This window comes from Aythya ferina, assembly GCF_964211825.1.
Source record: "Aythya ferina genome assembly, contig: HAP1_SCAFFOLD_81, whole genome shotgun sequence".
Taxonomy (NCBI): Eukaryota; Metazoa; Chordata; class Aves; order Anseriformes; family Anatidae; genus Aythya; species Aythya ferina.
Genome location: NW_028181431.1, coordinates 1 through 19,110, shown reverse-complemented (window position 1 = coordinate 19,110; position 19,110 = coordinate 1). Strand labels below are relative to the sequence as shown.

Sequence of the window (19,110 nt, the reverse complement as noted above, 5' to 3'; positions counted from 1 at the left end):
GTAAGAAGGGTTCGAAGCTTTGATATAACAAGCCTTTCACTTTTTTTGACAGAGCTCCTAATAAGCATCTTTAGCAAGGTCTGGAGATGGGAGAAAAACTCAAACTAGATTTTAATTCTAGGATGTAGAATGTCAAGCTTGACTGTTCCTCTGAACAGTCAATTGAATTTAAATTTTTTTAATTTAAATTAATTAGTTTATTTTTTTTAATTTAAATTCAACTGAATTTAAAGTTTTGAATTTAAATTCCAATTGAATTTATTGAAAAAAATTCCAATTGAATTTAATGTTTTGTTGTTGTAGTTTTTCACGAAACACTAAGTTTATGTGAAAGGTTTTGCTGCAATATCTTTTTGCCAAGGATATTAAGCTTAAGTTATCCACAAGAAAACGGTGGGGAAAAGGAAGCTTTAGTTTTGAAAGTTTTTTGTTTTTTTTTTTTTTTTTTTCTCTCCAGGTTTTTCTTGAGCACAGCAGCGTTTCAGTGTCTGCCTGCCATTAGTTGCCCCACTACCAAGTCAGGAGGGTCAATTAAACTTGCGTGAGGCAGAATTTCTTTATCTGAATCTACGTGGTTCACATAAATATATTCTTGTTTCCTTCTTTCCCTAGGATTATTCTTCTCCCAGTAATGAATGTTTCAACGGACACCGTTGAAGATCAATGAGCAAAAGCATCCTGCGGTGTTCAGTCTCCAGCTTTGAAGAAAGTATGGCGATACTGAGGGGAAATGTCAAGAGAAGACGCTTTTCAAGGTACTGTATTTCTATATGTTCAATCTCTGTTCGATTTGTAGATTGAAAAGCAAGAGAGAAAGCATGTGCAGTGAGTTGTGGCCTGATAAACCTCCGGCTAAAATCAGCAGAGGCCTATGAGCATGCTGATGGCGTACCAGTACCTTAAAACTAGAATCCCTCTTCTCAGTGAAAGTCTTCTGCTTTTCTAAAAAAAGCCTGTTTTTTTCCCCAACCCCTTTGAGGTGTTGTTGTGGTTTAACCCGGCCGGCAGCTAAACACCACACAGCCCTTCTGCAACCCTCCCACCTCCCTCTCTGGGATGGGGGAGAGAAACGGGACAGTGAAGCCCGCGAGTTGAGATAAAGACAGTTTATTAAGACAGGAAAATAATAATAATGATGATGATGATGATGATAGTACTGCTACTAGTAATGTGTACAAAACAAGTGATGTACAATGCAGTTGCTCACTACCCGCTGACCAGTGCCCAGTGTAACCCCTAGCAGCCCGGCTGCCCCGCCCTATCCATGGTGCAGCGTGTTGCCATAAGGCATAGAATTCTTTGGCCAGTTGGGGTCGGCCATCCTGAGTCTGTCCCCTCGCAGCTGTTGCTGTGCGCCGATTCTGATCGCCAATAGGACAGTGAGACACCGAAAGGTCCTTGGCTTGTTGTAAGTACTGCTCTGCAGCAATTGAAATATCGGGGTGGTATCAGCACTCTTCTAAACATCCTTTCACACATCCTCAGCCAAAACATAGCAACCTACCCGCTACTAGGAGGAGAACTAACGCTGTCCTAACTGAAACCAGGACATGTATCTTTTCCACTTGGGTGCTATTGCTCATAATTTTGAGAATTCAACATGAGCAAGCTAGGAAATGTGGGTACATACAGAACCGCGTGTATATGGCACACAACAGACTTGGGATGTGGATCCTGCGTGAGGCCTACAGGCTTCTCTTTGTATACCATGGAGCACTGGCTTGTAAACATGGTGAAATTTCCCATCCTTGATGGGTCTAATACAACAAGTCTTTTCTCCCTTCTCTGCCCTGTCCTCTTTCTTAATGTAGGCAGTTGAGAAAGCCAAAATTGGAACGAAAAAAAGAATATAACACAGGTAAGTGGCTGTAAGTCCCCGGGATACCTATTTACACTGGTTACTGAAGAGGATGGCACTTGGTCACTCCATGGCTTTCATTTGGCCCCAAAGCCTTCTGTAGTCAGCTGAATTCACTCCTCAGTGACTTTTCTGTGAAGAGAGGTAGGTGCAAATAGGAGATTTTATGAATTCCTTGGGGAGGGAGCAGTGTGAATTGCAGCTTGGTAGGCACAAAGCAAACCGTTCTAATTGTGCAAAGTAAATCGATACTTGATAAGTTCAAACTTAGTTTTATAGTTGGCAAGCACAAAAGTAAACCTTAGCTGTCATCCTAGCAGCACAGTGGTGTAGCTCTTCCCTTCCCCTTGTCCTCTTAGCTCTTTTAATGACAGTGCAAGCAACAAACCTGTGCCAAAGGGTGCTGTATGGCAAACAATGGGCAGGCTTTTTTCTAAAAAGCACGAGTTTATGTGGTGTTTGGGTGTTTCTCTTGAAACGATTCTTCCCTCCTTGAGCTGTTAGATCCTAATGCAGGAAATGGAAGTGCTGCATGCATAAACAGAGTAATCAAACATACACCTCTTAGGAAGAGGCTTGCAATGTCCTAGTGTTTGTTTTGAGCACTGTTAGATACAGTTTGACATGAATGGAGTGAAAACACCTTAGAGAAAGGTGTTGATTGTTCTCACTTTTCCAAGACAGAAATAAGTGGAGTAGATTTCCCTCCTGCATGGAACAAAAGTTGCACGTTTGTTTTTGTCTGACTAGCTTTCAGTCTCTTTAAAAATTTCCCTACAGGTCCCAGTTTTAAGTAGACAGTTTAAACGTGCAGAGCGATAAAGAAGTGGAATGCAGTGGTTGTGACACCAACTTCTGATCTGAAATGTAAAGAAAACTCAATCCACTTCAGGGTGCCTTTTTTGTTTGTCTGTTTCCATTTTACAAGAGCAACGGTGAAATAAGGAGAATCCCATCTTCACTGTTTCAAAATCCTTTGTTTCTGCGTTTCAGTCACCAGAACACTGAGGAGTAGAGCTGGTGCAAAAACTGTGAGACGAGTCCACGGAGAAAACAGGGACTTGGAGCTGCGCCGCAGCTGTAGAGTCGGACACAGGCGGTACTCGACTACTAACTCGTCCATTCTATTTGACAAACTTATGACAAAGTAAGTCATCTTTTCTTGCAGACCTCTTAGAATGATCTTTCTTAGCAAGCCTTTGCACTATGGCATGATGTTGGCCTCGACTTGCTCTTTAGTTTGACAGCAAAGAGGTATGGCTGCTCCTGGCATTTCCTTCCTGTTTACAGGGAGACACCGTTACCTGGCTAGATAAACAGATTTTCTTGAAGGTGCTATTTCAGCATATAAGAATTGATTTAAAAAACAACAACAACAACAACAAAAGTGCTTCATGGCTTGCTAGTTTTGTAATCTCACATTTCTGCAGGAATACTTGATTTGCTGCATTTCACCATTACACTCGTCAGCGCCGCTGATTCTGGTTTATCACTATTTGCATTGCAAATCTCCTTGTCCAAAGCTTAAACTGATGTATGCACTGCTTGAAAACAAAACCTGAAGTTGCAGAGCAGTAGACTCAAGTCATTATGTTAGCAGCTGTGTAACCATACTGCTTTCCAAACATAAGATGTCCAGCTTATTTTGTTTCTATGAAGAGTTTAAACGGCTCCCGTTAAGCAAAGATGTCCCCACACTGATACTTACTATTAAGCAAGGATTCCACCTCCTTTGGCTGAGGTCTGCTCCCTTACTCACATTGGAACATTCATCCAAGTAGCCTGCAATTCCACACTGTCGGGGGAAAGTCCATAGAATAGCAAAGGTTCCTCCAGTCTCTTCCTCAGCCTTTTTTTGAAGCATGCAATAAAGCAAAACATTCACAGGCTGCCCTTCCATGCAAAACAAGGCAAATTAGTAAGACAGGAGCCACAAAAATGATTGTCCTTTAAAGTTAAAATGAGATTTGAAATAGATCGAGTTAGCAAGTGTTGTAAGTCTGTAGCTAAGTCTGGTTTTGCCAATGCAGCACAATTCCCTATCACGTAGCCAGAGCTGCTTCTGTAGCTCCAAGAAGCAAAACTGCTTTGACAAAATACTGTGTCATCAAAGCATTCGTTGGCTCAGTAGGCACGGCTCAGGTTCAAGAAGTTTGTGAAAAAATGAGTACTAACAGAAGCAGCAGGGTCCAAAGAAACACTTTATGTCCCCACTGCAAAATGAGGGGCTTTACCTTGAGTGTTATGCACACTGTCAATAGAAAAGCACTGTAACAGAATCTGCCACGGCAGTTTGCATGTTACTGAAAGACCATCAGAGTGGGACTGCAGCAAGATCATTGCGAAGTTACAAAAAAACCATGTGGGGGTGGGAGTTTAGTTGCGTTAGATAACACAATCTTAGATAAAGATTTTGGTCTTAACGTAAAAGTAAGGATGTCTACTGATTTCTTCAACTCCAACAACTGAAGCCCAAGTCTGAAAAATCGCCTTTAAGAATGCAAAGAAAATATTTAACTCTTCTGTATGTTCATACTTTGCTATCAAGCAAAGGAATGAATGCTGATGCCTTAACTATGTAGGGCTGTAGCTTACAGAGAGACTACACCTTCCTGTTTTTTTCCCTTTAAAAACGTTAAATGTACGTGAAATTATTTGGGGGTGTTTTCACATGCAAAGCCTAATGCAGTGCATGCAAGCCCTGTCATCTTCTTCGTCTAGTAGTGTCGCGTTAAGGGGTGTAGCCGATTGACCGTCATGGGTCCCGTCGGATTCAGGGTGCTGAACTATCACGGTCACGGATTCACCAACAACGCAGTACGGCCTCGCTCTAGTCGCATTTGAGGAGAACTCTCACAGCTAGGAAGAATGCAATTAAGTGCAATTTCTTACGGCGACAGGTACACAGGTTCTTTGGATTGTCAGTGATAAATTCACTGTCTGCAAAAGCAAGCTAGCATGCATGAAATGCACAGGTACACAGCCTAGGTATTAAGACATGAAAAAGCATCAAAACTCTAGAGATTTCTAAGATTCCACAGAGACGCCTGGTATAAGCAAGCGTTCAGATCTTACCCCACGGCGTCCCAATGGAGTGGGGGTGGGGGAGTGAGAGGCTCAGCCTGTCGAGTGATGTCAGAAGGAATCCTTCCTGATAGTATCTTCCCTAACATCCCCTTTCTCTTAAAGCAATTGATATTATTTTCTATCTTTAAGGTGGAGCTTGAGTGACTCTAGTCATGCATATCTTGGTTGTGCTTGGTAGAAATGATCTCACTTGCGTTTAAAGGTACAGGCTGTGAGAAATTCCGAGGGCGTGCTCAGTGAGGGGTGGTTGCACCTTGGAGGCGGGTAGCTTTTGGGATGGAGGTGTGCTTATGATGCCTAGTCGCTTAAGGCGATTACTCCACAAGTAGTAACTTAGTGTTGATTTAACTTCAGCATATCTAAAACATAAGAAGGATGTTAGTATGGAAGAAGCCGATGAAACCAGTCCTTAAATCTTACTACTTATTGTGCGTGAGCAGACTGGCGTGAGTTTTAGCTATACTGGCAAATATCAAACCACACCTGTGTCGTCCCAAAGCTGGGAAAAAAAAAAAAAAAAACAAAACCAAGGAAATGTTGAAGCAAATAGGGAGGCCTGTAGCTTGTGCAGTCTTTTAGCTGAGAAAATAAAGAAGGAGAGAGACAGGTAGCCTTGAGCTAGCAGAAGCAAGGAAGAGAAGGGCTAAAAGGGAAAAAAACAGGAAGGAGAACACCAGCTCCAGACTGACCTCTAGTAACCTTTTTCTCATTAAGGGTCATTAGCACATTAAAAATCACACCTGTCAAAATGCTAATCTATGCTAATGTGGGATTCGGTGTGTGTCCCCCCTCTCCTGTTCCCCCTCCCCCCCGGTATTCCTCTGTAATGCACAAGCTCAGTGGAGATAAGTTAGGTGAGCTGTAATAACCAATCCAAAGGAGCCAAAGAGAGAGTTTTCACAAGTTTCCTGTGTATAAATGACGGCGATTCGAGTCAGAGGTGTGCTTGCTTTGCGAAAGATGGCCAAGTACCTGACTCTGCAGAGTTCTATAAGTAATTCTATAATTAAAAGACCTTCGTGTGCATTCCGACTCTGGGTGCTTATTGGCGCGGTGCACTCTGCACGAACCTGCAGACAACATCTGTACTCAGTGTCATGCCTACAGACAACCCTTTACTGTTGGGACCTGCATATTTTTCTGTGCATTCAGCACAACCCCTTTGGCACAACTAGTTAACCACGTAGCTGCCAGTCCACCACTCAGTTGCACTTGTGAAGAGGAAAAGCTATTTCCGTCTACTGGAGGAGCACATCCTCTAAATGCAAGCTTCACTCAGCTGGTCATTTACTGCAGGACAAGATTTGAAAAGTGTTGTTGAGTTCTGGGTTTCCTGCTTACAGGAAAAATTAAGTGCTAGATCGCCCTCTACTCCGCTTTGTCTGCTGCATTTAATGGAGATAAAACTGATTTCGTTTGCTCCTCCATTTATGGACAATGAGCTGAAGGAACAGGTACAGCACATTAGCCTGGAATGCCTTCCCTCCCAACCAAAGTAAACTGGAGCTGTAACTAACACAAGCAAAAGCAAGGCTTCTGTGTTTTCAGCTGAATAAAGTTCCAACAAAATCATCCTCTGGGATTTGAAGGTTACTTCACATGACATGCCAACGACTCTTTTCCCTCCATTGTAAAGCGGATCCCTGCTGTTAGTTGCTCTAGAAGCAAAGGAATCGTCGGTTTGGTAACCAAATAGCCGCTTCTGCAAACGAGAAGTGTTGTGCTCTCTCTTCCCTTTGAATGACTCCACACTTCTCATCAGCTACTGGATTGCTGACCTAGAATCAGAGAACATCCCAAGGTGGAAAGGACTCCCAATAATCACCAAGTCCAACTGGTGGCTCCACACAGGACCACCCCAAAGTGAGACCCGATGTCTGAGAGCATTGTTCAACACTTGTTGACCTCCGTCAGGCTCGGTGCCATGAGCAGTGCCCTGGGCAGCTGTCTCAGTAGCCAGCCACCCCCTCAGCGCAGCACCTGAGGCGCACGGGGCTCGGCGGGGCGGCCCGGGAGGGGAGGACGGCGGGGCGAAGTGGCAGCTCCCTCAGAGCCGTCTCCCCGCCGCCTCGGCCGCATGTCGTGGCTTTTTCGTGTCGGGGCTTTTTCATGTCGTGCCCTCGGTCTCTCGCCGTGGGTGAGATGCTGCTCCCCAGCGCGGACCCCTTGCGCGCGGGGCCTGCCCGCGGGGGCGGCGGGAGGGAAACCCCAACCCCAAAGCCCTCCCGGCAGGGAGAGCTCGGGGTGAGGGCCGATCCGGCACCGACAGTAAACACACGCCGGAGGAAACGCTCTGGTTTTAGCCATGAGCAGCGCGGCCAGGTTCAAAAGGCGTCACGCTGGAGCTCCGAGTTCGGCGGCGTTCCGAGGCCGTTGTGGCGGTTGTGGAGACGGCCCCGGCTGAGGTGGCTGCTGCTGTCGCTGCTGTCCCCTCTGTCCCTGCTGTTGCCGCTGTTGCTGCTGTTCCCGGACCTTGGAGACCCCCGGCGGCTCCCTGTGCCAGGCCCTGTGGCCCCGGGGAGCTGCCCGCCACCTCGTCGGCCAGCCCGGCAGCAATCCTGCCAGCACAGAATAGCCCACTGCGTTTCAGGGTAAAGTGACGATTAATTTCTATTTCCTGGCCTGGGTGCTGCTTTCTTCTTTAAGGAAGCTTCAAGGTTAAAGGTTCAACTCAGTTATGTCAGGGTTCAACTCCGTTTCGTGAAGGGGCTCTTGTACGAAAGCTTAAGCTGGGATTGACTCTCTGCTAAGCGGAGGCCAAACGTGGACCTACTGAGAAGCAGGTCCTAAGTGATAACATTTTCTAAAGAGACTGCTAAACACATCTGAAGAGTGCTGCTGCAGAACTCTGAATGGGGGGATAGCAACTGTCTTAACTGATCTGGAATCTTGAATTTACTTTTCAATGGACAAGAGGTGTGTCTCTCAAGGCAAACAAAGAGAGGAGTAACACCCTCTCTTGTCACTCATGTCAACATAAATTTATGCTCAGAGCGTAGGTGTAGGAACAGCATCGGTATGTATATGGAACATCGGGAGAGGAAGCTCTATTGGTATTTACAGTTTTTCTACTATCTTGCCAGAGAGACGTCATCTCCAAATGAGAAATGGATGTATTTTGAAACAGTGGTGGTGGATCGGATTTCTTCTTTCTAGTGTTAATATTTGCTCTTGAATCGTACTTAATACCTGGTAACACCTCAATCAGTTGTCAAAAATAAACTTAAAAATGTGTAAGGCTTATCTCATTGGTCAGTATAAAGATCAAGGTCTTCGCTTCGCTTTGCTTCCCTTCCCTTCCCTTTTTTTCTTTTTTTTCTTTTTTTCTTTTCTTCTTTTTTTCTTTTTTTTTTCTTTTTTCTTTTTTCTTTTTTTTCTTTTTTCTTTTTTTTCTTTTTTTCTTTTTTTCTTCTTCCCTTCCCTTCCCTTCCCTTCCCTTCCCTTCCCTTCCCTTCCCTTCCCTTCCCTTCCCTTCCCTTCCCTTCCCTTCCCTTCCCTTCCCTTCCCTTCCCTTCCCTTCCCTTCCCTTCCCTTCCCTTCCCTTCCCTTCCCTTCCCTTCCCTTCCCTTCCCTTCCCTTCCCTTCCCTTCCCTTCCCTTCCCTTCCCTTCCCTTCCCTTCCCTTCCCTTCCCTTTTCATTTTCCCCAGTATTGTTTTTCTGTTCTCCTTCTCACTGCAGTCTTGATTTTGTTTCTTGTCCCTTAAGTATGTTTCCAAAGTGTTGCTGAAACATTTTCCCTTTCAATCCTACAAAAGGAGCTGTCACTGGTGAAGATCGGAGCTTATCCCTGAGCCCAGGAGCTGTCACCTTAGTCTTCCAATCGGACAAGGACGACTTCATTTCTCATGTAAATGCATTTGTCAGGTTTGCGTATTGTTTTTTCAGGAATGGAAAGTGTGTATAGAATGGATTTAAAATCAATTTTAAATGTAAAACGTCAAGGCAAAAAAGTTCTAATTACAACCTCTGCACACAATTTGCCAGCTGTGGGACTAGGAGTTTTCTTATTTACTGTGTTTTGTTTAACGTGTCTGAAGTTTAATGGACAGCAATCAAGGCGTGCTAGAAATCTGAAAGCACTTTATGCTTTGTTCTCTCCGTCATTTTGGTATAACAAACTAGCTTATGTTTTAAACCCTCCATGAGGTTAGTGGTTTCCCTAAAGGTAACAAGTCCCTGTGTGCTACAGTAAGACAGTAACAAAACATGAAGTATAGAAGTTCATCCTGTCATTATTCAGCTTCTGCCTATGGACACACAATTACGCTTATTTAAAGCGGTATCACCTTGAAACCTAATCAGCATTTTAAAAAGGACTTTGTAGCAGTTATTGGCTTTTGTCCTGGAGGGCTGAGGTTTGTTTTGTTTTGTTTTACATTCAGCATTTCCGTTTCTAGCTTACATTCCCCTGTTATTTTGCATGAGGAAAGCATGCAACTTTACAAAGTAGAACGGAAAGAGCTGCTTTTTAGTCTAACTTTTCAGTTTTTCATAGGAGTTTTAAATGTGGTAGGAGTAAAACACCAGAAGTACTGCTGCCAAAGTTATATTCAAACTCGTCTTTCTTGGAGAAGCAGAAGAAGCCCAGGGAGAAATGAATTTGCAAACATGCTCTTCATGCTCTCCTTTCCCAAGATTTCTCTGAGATATAGCCCATCCTCTGTGGGTTTTGAGGTATATGGTTCCCAGGAGTGAAAAGGAGGGCCAAACATCTCTCCTCTTGGATCTCAGCATGCCAGGGCTTTAGTGTACTGCCACTTACAGCTCCGCTTTTTCACCTGGAAAAAGCGACCGCATGATGTAGACTGAGGAGCCCTCACAAATTAACTTGCCGTCACCAAGTGACGCCCATGAAAGGTGTATTTAAAAGCTAGGCTCATTATAGAATCACAACAAACCCCTCATGACTGGTGCAGTAGACAGTGAGGTAGAGGGCGAGCCCTGGAAAGACAGAAGAAAAGTAGCAGTGAGTTCTGGGTACCTTTGTGCAGACGAAACAGAAAAACACAGGCAGTGAAGTAATAGTGTTCCGTTACTAATGCCAGCAATAGATAATTGCAACAATTATCTGTTAGATCATAGGTACTAATTAACAGATAATTGCGCAACTCCGGAAATCAATAAATAACTGATTCCCCTCAGAGAATGTCTTCTACATTTTTATATTAAAAAGACTCCAGAGTTGTAATGGATTAAAATCCTACGGAAGGGAAAGAAATGGCATCAGCCACTAGTTCTGCAGAAGCGAAAAGTAATACTGATAGAGTTTAGATGGAAATTTTCACTTTGTGTGTTTAGTTTGGGGATTCTTTTTAAATCATTCATACCAGTGATTTAGTTCTTAAGGCTGTTTCTTTGAGATTAAGTGACAGGACTTCTGTTACTCTTTTCTTCTTGGAATGCTTCTTGATATTCTTACGTCAGCCAGAACTTCTGTCTCTGTTGCAGATGTGAACAATGACCGTAGCTAAGAAGCCCAAATCTTCAAAGCCTAAAAAGCCCTCTTCAAGGCGGTCTGGCAAATCCAAGAAACCAAGTCCTAAAATAGTGATGTCACGCACCGCCAACTGGGGCCGGATAGTGCCTGCAGAAGATTCAAGCCAAGTCTCTGTGGCCCAAGGACGTGGAGGTGCTATTTACTGTAGATCATCTGAAAATTCTAAGGCTTTTGCCCCAAGAGATCTAAGTAAGTGTGTGTTTTATCCTGCCTCCATTTTCTTCAAAGCAAAAGTAGAAAATGCAGTTCTTACTTGTTGCACTGATAGAGAAGGGGACTACTGTGAACAAAGACTTCAAAAGCGAATCCCCTAAGGCAACTGAAGTGACTGATGTTACAGAAATTAATTTTGATATATTTACAGTCAACAGAGAAATACGGGGAGCTTTTTGTAATGCACAGATTCCTCCATGTCTTTTCTGTTTTGCAGAGAAAAGTGTTTGATTGTTGCTATTCACAGCTTCCATTTTTCACAGGTTTTTTGAAGGATAACATTGCTCAGGAAAAAATCTGGTATCTGTAGGGGTACCGTCATTCCTAGTTCCTAGTTTTTACGTTTTTACCGTATAATTTCAAGTCTAAGTTTGTGGTTTAAGTTATAATAAGGAAAAAAACAGTAGTTGAGTTAATCAGGTTAAAGATTATAGATGGAGAGGAACTTGGCATTAGGTGCTACAAACAGAATGGCAGTTAGCCTTGCCTTAGAAGAATTAAAATGGTTGACTAAAGTTGTTTGTTTTTTGTTTTTTGTTTTTTTTTTTTCCCCAAAACATTGTGTTGACCAGCCAATTTGAATTTGGTGGTATTAAAGCTGTCTGCAATAAGTTTTTCTGGTTTGGATTGTAGCTAGCTCCTCTAGGTGCTCCTGCAGAATAGTATTTTTTTAAATACCTTTCTTCGAAACAAACAAACAAGATCTCTTTTTAAATTTAACTTTCTTGCAGTCGTTAATGATGGAATTGCTCCGCCACAGAGCATTCTTTTTCCACCTGAGAAGATTTGTATGGATTGGCGAGAAACACAAAGTGTTGGAGTTGGCCTGTACAATCTTGGCAACACATGTTTTCTTAATGCTACTCTACAGTGTTTGACCTACACACCCCCACTTGCCAATTACATGCTTTCTCTTGAGCACAGCCAGTCATGTGAGTACTTTCTAACAGTATTTTGAATCTGTTGGATAGCTCTGAAGGTGAAAGAACAGCAGTGATTCTGTGAGATAAGCTTATTTGCCTGATTTTACCTGTAGCAGCTGGCTTTGAGCACTGTATTAGCAGTGGGCTCCGAATAGCATATGGAGTGCAATTAATGCACCATGGTTTATTTATTTAGTTATTTGTTTGTTTGTTTGTTTGTTTATTTATTAAAGGATCATTTATTGCTTCATGGGAATAATGAAGTGCATTGGACAGTAATGCATTTAGTAATAATTTTAGAGAGTAATACATTTTGCAGCCTGTGGAGTTCACATTCCTGTCAGCCTTTACAACTGCGACTTTGCAGTAGTCTTTTAGATTTCTCATCACAAAATGCATTTGAATACAGGCTTAGTGGATATTTTTCTTCTGTCAAGTTGTGTGAAATGAAATGTTACAAGACTGTTGGGACATTGGCATCTTGGGAGAAGAGAATGTAGCAAGGAGAGTGGATATGGTATCTATAGCTTAAATTGTACTCAGATGTTCGTAGGTATGGATATTTTGCTGGACTGGGTTGCTTTGTTCTTTCACTCTTCAGGTCGTGAACAAGATTTTTGCATGATGTGCACGATGGAGACTCACATTAACCAGGCCCTGCGTTGCACTGTTGATGCCATCGAGCCTACGCATGTTATCAGTAATCTCAGTCGTAAGTGGCTTCAGATGTGTTTCTTTTCGATAGCTTGTAATCTTCAAATAATTATTTGATGTGTCTAAGTGGTTTTAACACTCCAATGAAGAGAGATTTTAGAAATACAAGAATGATTTCATTTTTAAATGAGGTCAATACTATCATCTTCTTATTTAGGAATAGGACAACATTTCCGTTTTGGCAGTCAAGAAGACGCACACGAGTTCTTGCGCTATACTGTTGATGCTATGCAGGAAGCGTGCTTGAACGGAAGCACCGAGTAAGCATAAACAAGTTCACTTTCATACATTCTCTAGCACCTTCTAGTCCTTTATTTACTCTCAGAAATGATCTCTAGCACCTTTTAGTGCCTTATTTACTATCAGCAACGCAAGTCTACATCATCCTTGGTTTTCATCAAACTCTTTGAAGAGTTAATTCTGTGCCTTAAATCTTCTGAGGTCTGATTATAATTTATTTCCAGATTGGACAGATCTTCTCAAGCTACCACCATCATTCATCAAATATTTGGAGGATTTCTAAGATCAAGAGGTACTTGAAAAAATATTCCTGTCCTTAGAACTGATCTGTGTCTTTTGTCAGTAGTAAAGCAGTCTGTAGTTTGTCTAAAGTAGTATCTGTCAACAACTTGAATTTGGACAGTTAGTCTCCTTCACATAATGTTAAGCATTTATATTTTGTTTCCAGTGAAGTGCTTGAATTGCAAAGCAGTTTCGGATACGTATGAGGCATTTCTTGATATCACTTTGGATATAAAGGTAAGATGTTTTCTAAATATAATTCATGATGTTTAAGTACATGCATAACTTTCTAAATTAAACTTGTTTAACTTAAAAAACCAAACCACATATAATGTTAAAACGTAAGAGCTTGGTGGTGCTAAGGAAGTGGATTGGACTTTGTCCTTCCGTGGAACCCATGTAAATAGTCTCCGCATTTGCATTGGGTTTAAGGGGAAAGAATTCTCTTTCTGCAAAAATTATAATGCTGTCCTACTTCTTTGTTGTTCTACCTCAATATACATCTAATTGTTAGACTGATGAATTTGTCCCCAGTATTGATGACAAAGCACACTGTAGATGCTGTCTAGGCTACTGGAAAAGTATTTGTTCCAAAGTCAAATGCCTTCCAGGTGAGGTCAATGCTGAGCATGCTCTTTCTGCCTCCTTCTTCACAGTGCTCCTAGTAGATCGCTTGAGTATGTTAGTAAGATTCTCTTATAAACTACTAGTATGTCTCTGGAATTTTGAATTACGGTGACTTTGCGCTCTTCTTTCTCGCTGCTCTAGGCGGTTTCGTCTGTTAGCAGAGCTCTGGAACTCTTTGTGAAACCTGAAGAGCTGGATGGAGAGAATTGCTATAAATGTAGCGAGTAAGATTTTGACGAATTAGGTCTTAATCCTAGATGTCAGTTTTCTATGTTGCATGACTCTGTTGGACTACCTCTAAACTTTGGATCTACTTACAAGTTTTGTGGAAGTTTATAAAAGACTTGGATTTTTGTTTCCTTGGAGGGGGGAAGTCTTGTTCATAGGCATTCCCTATGGGTTTGCAATTCTCTGGCTTGTATTTTGCCATCAGAATTCAAAAAGAGCTACTTTTGTTCTTTCTATTTATTAGCTCTCGACAGTACTTTTCTTGATGTAAACTGCCCAGTTTCCGTTGTTCTCTGGGCTAGTGGCTAATTTTCACTGCTTACACCGTAGGTCCTACCTTGGAGCGGGCAATGTGTCAAACTGAACTATTTTGTTTCAAAGGATGGCAGATGGGTTCAGTGTCTTTCCAGACAAGCTCAGTACATGAAGACTTCCTACTGTTAAATGTCTCCCTCCTGTAGAATGACCATGTGCTTCTGTTGTATTTTTGATGTTGATAGTCGACCTATGTTGGAGATTATTTGCAATTTCTAGCCCTGGGGACCAAGGCTCTCTCGTTCCGCTTTCAGTATTTGTATTTCCCTTGAAAGCTGAAAGAATGTATCCAGGATTGGAGTTCAAATAGCCACTTTTGTAGACCAAGAAATGGTACCTTGCCATCCAACCTGGTCATACCCTTTTGTGAGAGATTCCTGTTCCCGCTATGCTCTGAGTTGTTGGGAAAATTGACCTTCTTCTGTGTATTAACAAACCTGACACGCAGTGCATGGGTTTATGAAAAGAAAAAAGACCAACCTATTATGCAAGTAAATATCATTCAAATAGCATAGGCATGCGTGAGACATTAAAAGGAGTTTGTTTTGGGGGCGAAAAAAGAAGATGCCTTCAAACACTTATCTCTGCTTGGTTTTAAGGTGTAAAAAGATGGTTCCTGCGTCCAAGAGATTTACCATACACCGTTCTTCCAAGGTTCTCACAATATCACTGAAAAGATTTGCAGATTTCACAGGTGGAAAGATCAACAAGGTATATTTACCACTGTAATGCAACTATATCATTGTGTAATGGGACATCCCCCAAAGCTGAAAGTTGTTAATATTTTCAGACAATAATTGTAGACTAACGACTATGGCTTATTCTTTCTCTTAATATCAATAAAGTTCCCGCTTGACAAGAAGCATATGCTTTCCTCTGAGAAGGCTGATTCATCAGGAAACAGTTCTCTGCAACTTCTAGTCTTAACCGTTGTTTATGGGAAGACTTATTTGTAGTGAATCAAGAAATATATTCGAGAAATATATTCTAGAAATCAATTCTAGTCTGTGTTTTTTGGAAGTGTTTTTCTCTGGCTAGTCCACGAAGTACTCTGGGATAATTTTTCTATCTTCTTGATGTCTCTTTAGGAGGTGAAATATCCGGAGTATTTGGACCTGAGAGCCTACATGTCGCAGTCAATGGGAGAACCACTGCTCTATGCCTTATACGCGGTGCTGGTACATCACGGTGTCAGCTGTCACTCAGGACACTATATATGCTATGTAAAGGTAGAAGTCAACAGCATTTCTAACAGGGTAAAGGTTGTGCTGGCAAACCAATTAAAGCATGACTAGCAGCTACTGTTTCTAGGGAAAAAGATTTCATTATATTTTTATTTGACATGTGTGTATTTTGTTCCTATCCGTGATTTCAATTGGAAAACGTGCAATTCACCTAAAGAAATCGTTGTCTTTATTTGCAGGCTGGTAATGGACTTTGGTATCAGATGAATGATGCTAAAGTAGTGCATACTGACATTAAAAGAGTTCTTGGTCAGCAAGCTTACATACTTTTTTATATCAGGTAATAACAAATCTTAAAATGTGTTCAGAAGAGATTTACTTTCCTGTTATTGATATTTTTCTGTTTTGCAAGTGTTTTTCTTGCTATCCCGGGAGCAGATTATTATTTGTCTAATTCAGTTCTGTCTAACCTGAAATTCTCTGTGTCGTTTATTATCTTTTGTTGCTCGGCCTTAAACTGCAGCACTCATGTAAATTGCTATCTATGTGTTATCTGTAGCTGGCTAATTTAGAGAAGGAGAGAAATGAAGGCCATCTGTGGTGTAAGAATGAATTATTGCTGTGCAAGTGATAGTCTTAGTAGGAAGACTGTTCTCTACTTTTCAGTCTGTAGTCATGGCGAAGCCTTCTGTAGAGAAGGCTTCCATATCGTATGAGCTGTTCCTCTAAAATGATAGGATGGGATTTAATCCAAGAGTAGGCTGAAAGAAAAACTAAACTACGATCACTGCTCTTTTCTGAAGGCGCTATGATTTGACACTTGGAGAACGTGCGTTTTACTTGCCAGCACCATCTTATCCCTGTTCATTCCCTCCTGGTCAGCAGGGGGCTAATAGTAAGCAGGCTGGATTTCTGGGACCACGACTTCTTCCTCATATGATTAAGGTAATTCAGGGAAGCGGGAGGGCAGATAACGGCACCAAACTGCTAGTGGGTTTGGGGTTTGGTGTGGGGTTTTTTGTTTGGTTTTCGGCATCTTAGTTTTGTTTTCCTTCCCACGCTGCAGCTTTCTTCACAGCCCTCATGCTACAGCCAGAGTCATTCAAACAGTGGTTACTGCTAAATTGTGCAGCCATGCGACTCCATTACTTTATACCTCCAAGACAGCTTTCTAAAGCACAGAGAGCTACGCTCTTTGACTATTTAAGCAGAGTGTACTAATCCTCAAATCATTTAAAAGAGGACTTGTTTTTCCTATCCTCGTCACTTTAGCTAAGACAGGGAAAACTAAATGTCTTATTCCTGAGCACCAGAACGATTACTTCAGGCTTTTCAGGGTATGTTTAAAGGGGAAAATAAATATATTTGGGAATAGCAGCAGGTAATGTTAAGTTGCTTGGCTGTTTTTCAAAGATGATGTTAATTTGATACCAATCTGCAGTAAACCAAAAGCAGGAATTGAATACGCTTATTGGACTTGCATTTATCCTTAACGGGCAGTGTGTTTTTCTTTTTAGGTGTTAAGACCATTTGTAGAAACACTCAGTAGGAGAGTTTTGTGTTTCAAAATGTTACATGCAGTGTTTGCGTTAATCCATCTTGCAATTTCTTCTTTTTAAATACAGAATTCAAGCCGTTTAAATGGAAATGGATCCATAAAAGAGGACGCAAAGACCACTGGTGTCACCCTAAAAAGGCCATCTTCAGCACCACCAATGGCCTGTGTTCAAAACCAGGCAATTACCAGGCCTTCAATTACTGATACGTCAAGAAAACAGAAGATCACCATCAGTATTCACAATAAATTGCCTGCTCGTCAGACTGTGTCACAGCCTGACTTTCTTAGCAGTGCTGTGGAGGATGAAGATCTCTACCAGGCTGTTCCTTCATCCACAATTACAAATTTGGTAATGCAAATGAAGCAAATGCAAACAAACAAAAAAGTTTCTGATGAAATTTTTGTGGAGCCAACAGTGAATGAAAATCCTAAACTCAGCTCTGATAACACAGTCCCTTATGGTGCAGAATCTTCAGGAAAATCTGAGGAGGAGTCAAAGGGCTTATTTCAAAGGAATTTGAAATGCAATGCAATGTCCTCTAATGGAATTTTGGTGTGAAAGGTAGTCCGTACATTGCAGCATTCCAATTCTTCCTGTCAGAATGCTGACAAAGGAAGATCCCAGCATGAGCTGCCAAAAACAGATTCACTAAATGGTGCTATTAGGTTAGTTAATGAATCTAAAGAAAACGGACTGAAACTTGATGATTCCACTTGCCGAGTAGAACCTGTTAAACCTTCTGAGATGTTCTTTTCTAAAACAAATGGATTGCTTGAAACATAGATTTGCTCCATCGAGAATTTCTCACCTACGATGTATTCGGGAGTGTTTATTGTGTTCCTAATTCAGGTGAAATACTGAGAAAACACAGCACACACGTGATCATAAGACTTTGTGGTATGATCCCCTTAGAATTTGCAGACCTGAGCTTACATTAGAACTTGTCAACTTAAGCTCAGCTGAGATAAAAATTCCTAAGTTTCCTAAAGTAGATTTTGGGGGGTGAGTTGGGGTTATCTTTGAAGTGTAGATAATGCATACAACTCACAGCGGTCTTGCTTACCATTTAATGGAGAAATTCTGACAAGACTAGTCCTCAGTACTACTACAAATAGTATTTTTTTGTCTGCTGACTTGTGCGTTTTAATTGCAGATGCCTGGAGCTATGCCTTCAGTCAATCGAGAAGTCATCACAGAGTCCTTCACAGCCAGCCAGCTGAACAGTTTGTCAGAGGAAATGAGGTAAAATGAGCACAGTCTGATTAAGACAAGACTTTATGGAAGTTCGTTACAGTTTTATCTGTCTACTAATAGTATTTAATGGAAGGATTTAAATTAGTACAATTCCATACTGTGTGTCCAGTGTCACGAACAGAACTAATGATCAGCACTGAGCATATCACTCTGATGCAGGTTGGTGCCTCAAGGAGAACTTGTGTTCCTTTATAGAATGTTTTTCCATTTTTCTCCACTGTCTGGAGAAACACTGGCTGTTCCCCGCTCGCCCCTATGCCTTTTTTCTCAGAGCAGCAGGTGGAAGGAGACAGATGCGTTTGCTTTTTTAGTGCAATGGCTTCAGAAGCAAGAGGGGAAAAGGCACTTTCTCTGGGAGCTGAAGAAGGTGTCCTAATCACAGGAGAGGTTTCTAAATGGCATATCTTTGCGAGCGTTCCTGTAGTCCGGAGGTTTTTGTTTGTTTGTTTGCCTTTGGAAGGTTTTACTCTTAATATTCACGTCCTTCAGCAGAAGTGAGAAATGGGTTTTTATTTTATGCAGTGTTGCGGAACCTCCGAAATCTCCTGGGAATGATGAATACCTCGCCCAGTACCAATGTGATGACCGTGGAGACAAGGAGAAACCAAGAAGATCAAAAGAACGTGACCTCATTTCAAAAGAAAATGTTTTGTCCGGCAAAGAGTCTTGTGAGCCTGGTGAGAAATTGCGGCAAACTTCCTCTCTCAAGTCTGACACTGAATGTAGCTCTAACAATCTTTCTTCCTTAGCTATTGCAGATAGACGCCAAGATACAAAGGACAAGACTAAAACCACTGAGAAAGAGCATTACCGAAGCAAGAGGGAACATGCTCCTAGTGAAGAGAAGGAGAGTCAAAAAGCAGGTCCTTCCAGCAAGAGGAGGTGTTCTCAGAGCGTGGAATTTGTTGAGCAAAAGAGTCACAAGCAGGAGTACTGGGAGGGAAGCAGGTACAGATCTTTCCCTCGTGAAAGAAACAGCCCTGAGAATGGCAGAAGAGCAGTCAAATATTCAAAGTACAGATCTGGCAGCGGAGGAAGATCAGAACAAGGTAGCAATAGGTACTACCGATCCAAAGGGGAAAGAAGTTGGAGCAGAGAAACATACTATCGAGACGAAGCACGGAGATG

The 19,110-nt window shown here is 41.9% G+C and overlaps 1 protein-coding gene across 1 annotated transcript; it reads left to right on the top strand.

The window, feature by feature from the left end:
- Positions 1-681: 681 nt before the first annotated feature.
- Positions 682-15,513, top strand: LOC311428456 (ubiquitin carboxyl-terminal hydrolase 42-like; the record flags this gene model as incomplete). Its single annotated transcript, XM_084539900.1, has 12 exons — positions 682-755; positions 8,702-8,793; positions 10,395-10,632; positions 11,388-11,588; positions 12,181-12,291; positions 12,451-12,553; positions 12,758-12,825; positions 12,982-13,052; positions 13,584-13,666; positions 14,585-14,696; positions 15,074-15,214; positions 15,409-15,513. Exons 3-12 carry the CDS (start codon positions 10,404-10,406, stop codon positions 15,511-15,513), a joined length of 1,224 nt encoding a protein of 407 aa, XP_084396026.1. The 5' UTR covers positions 682-755; positions 8,702-8,793; positions 10,395-10,403.
- Positions 15,514-19,110: the final 3,597 nt, after the last annotated feature.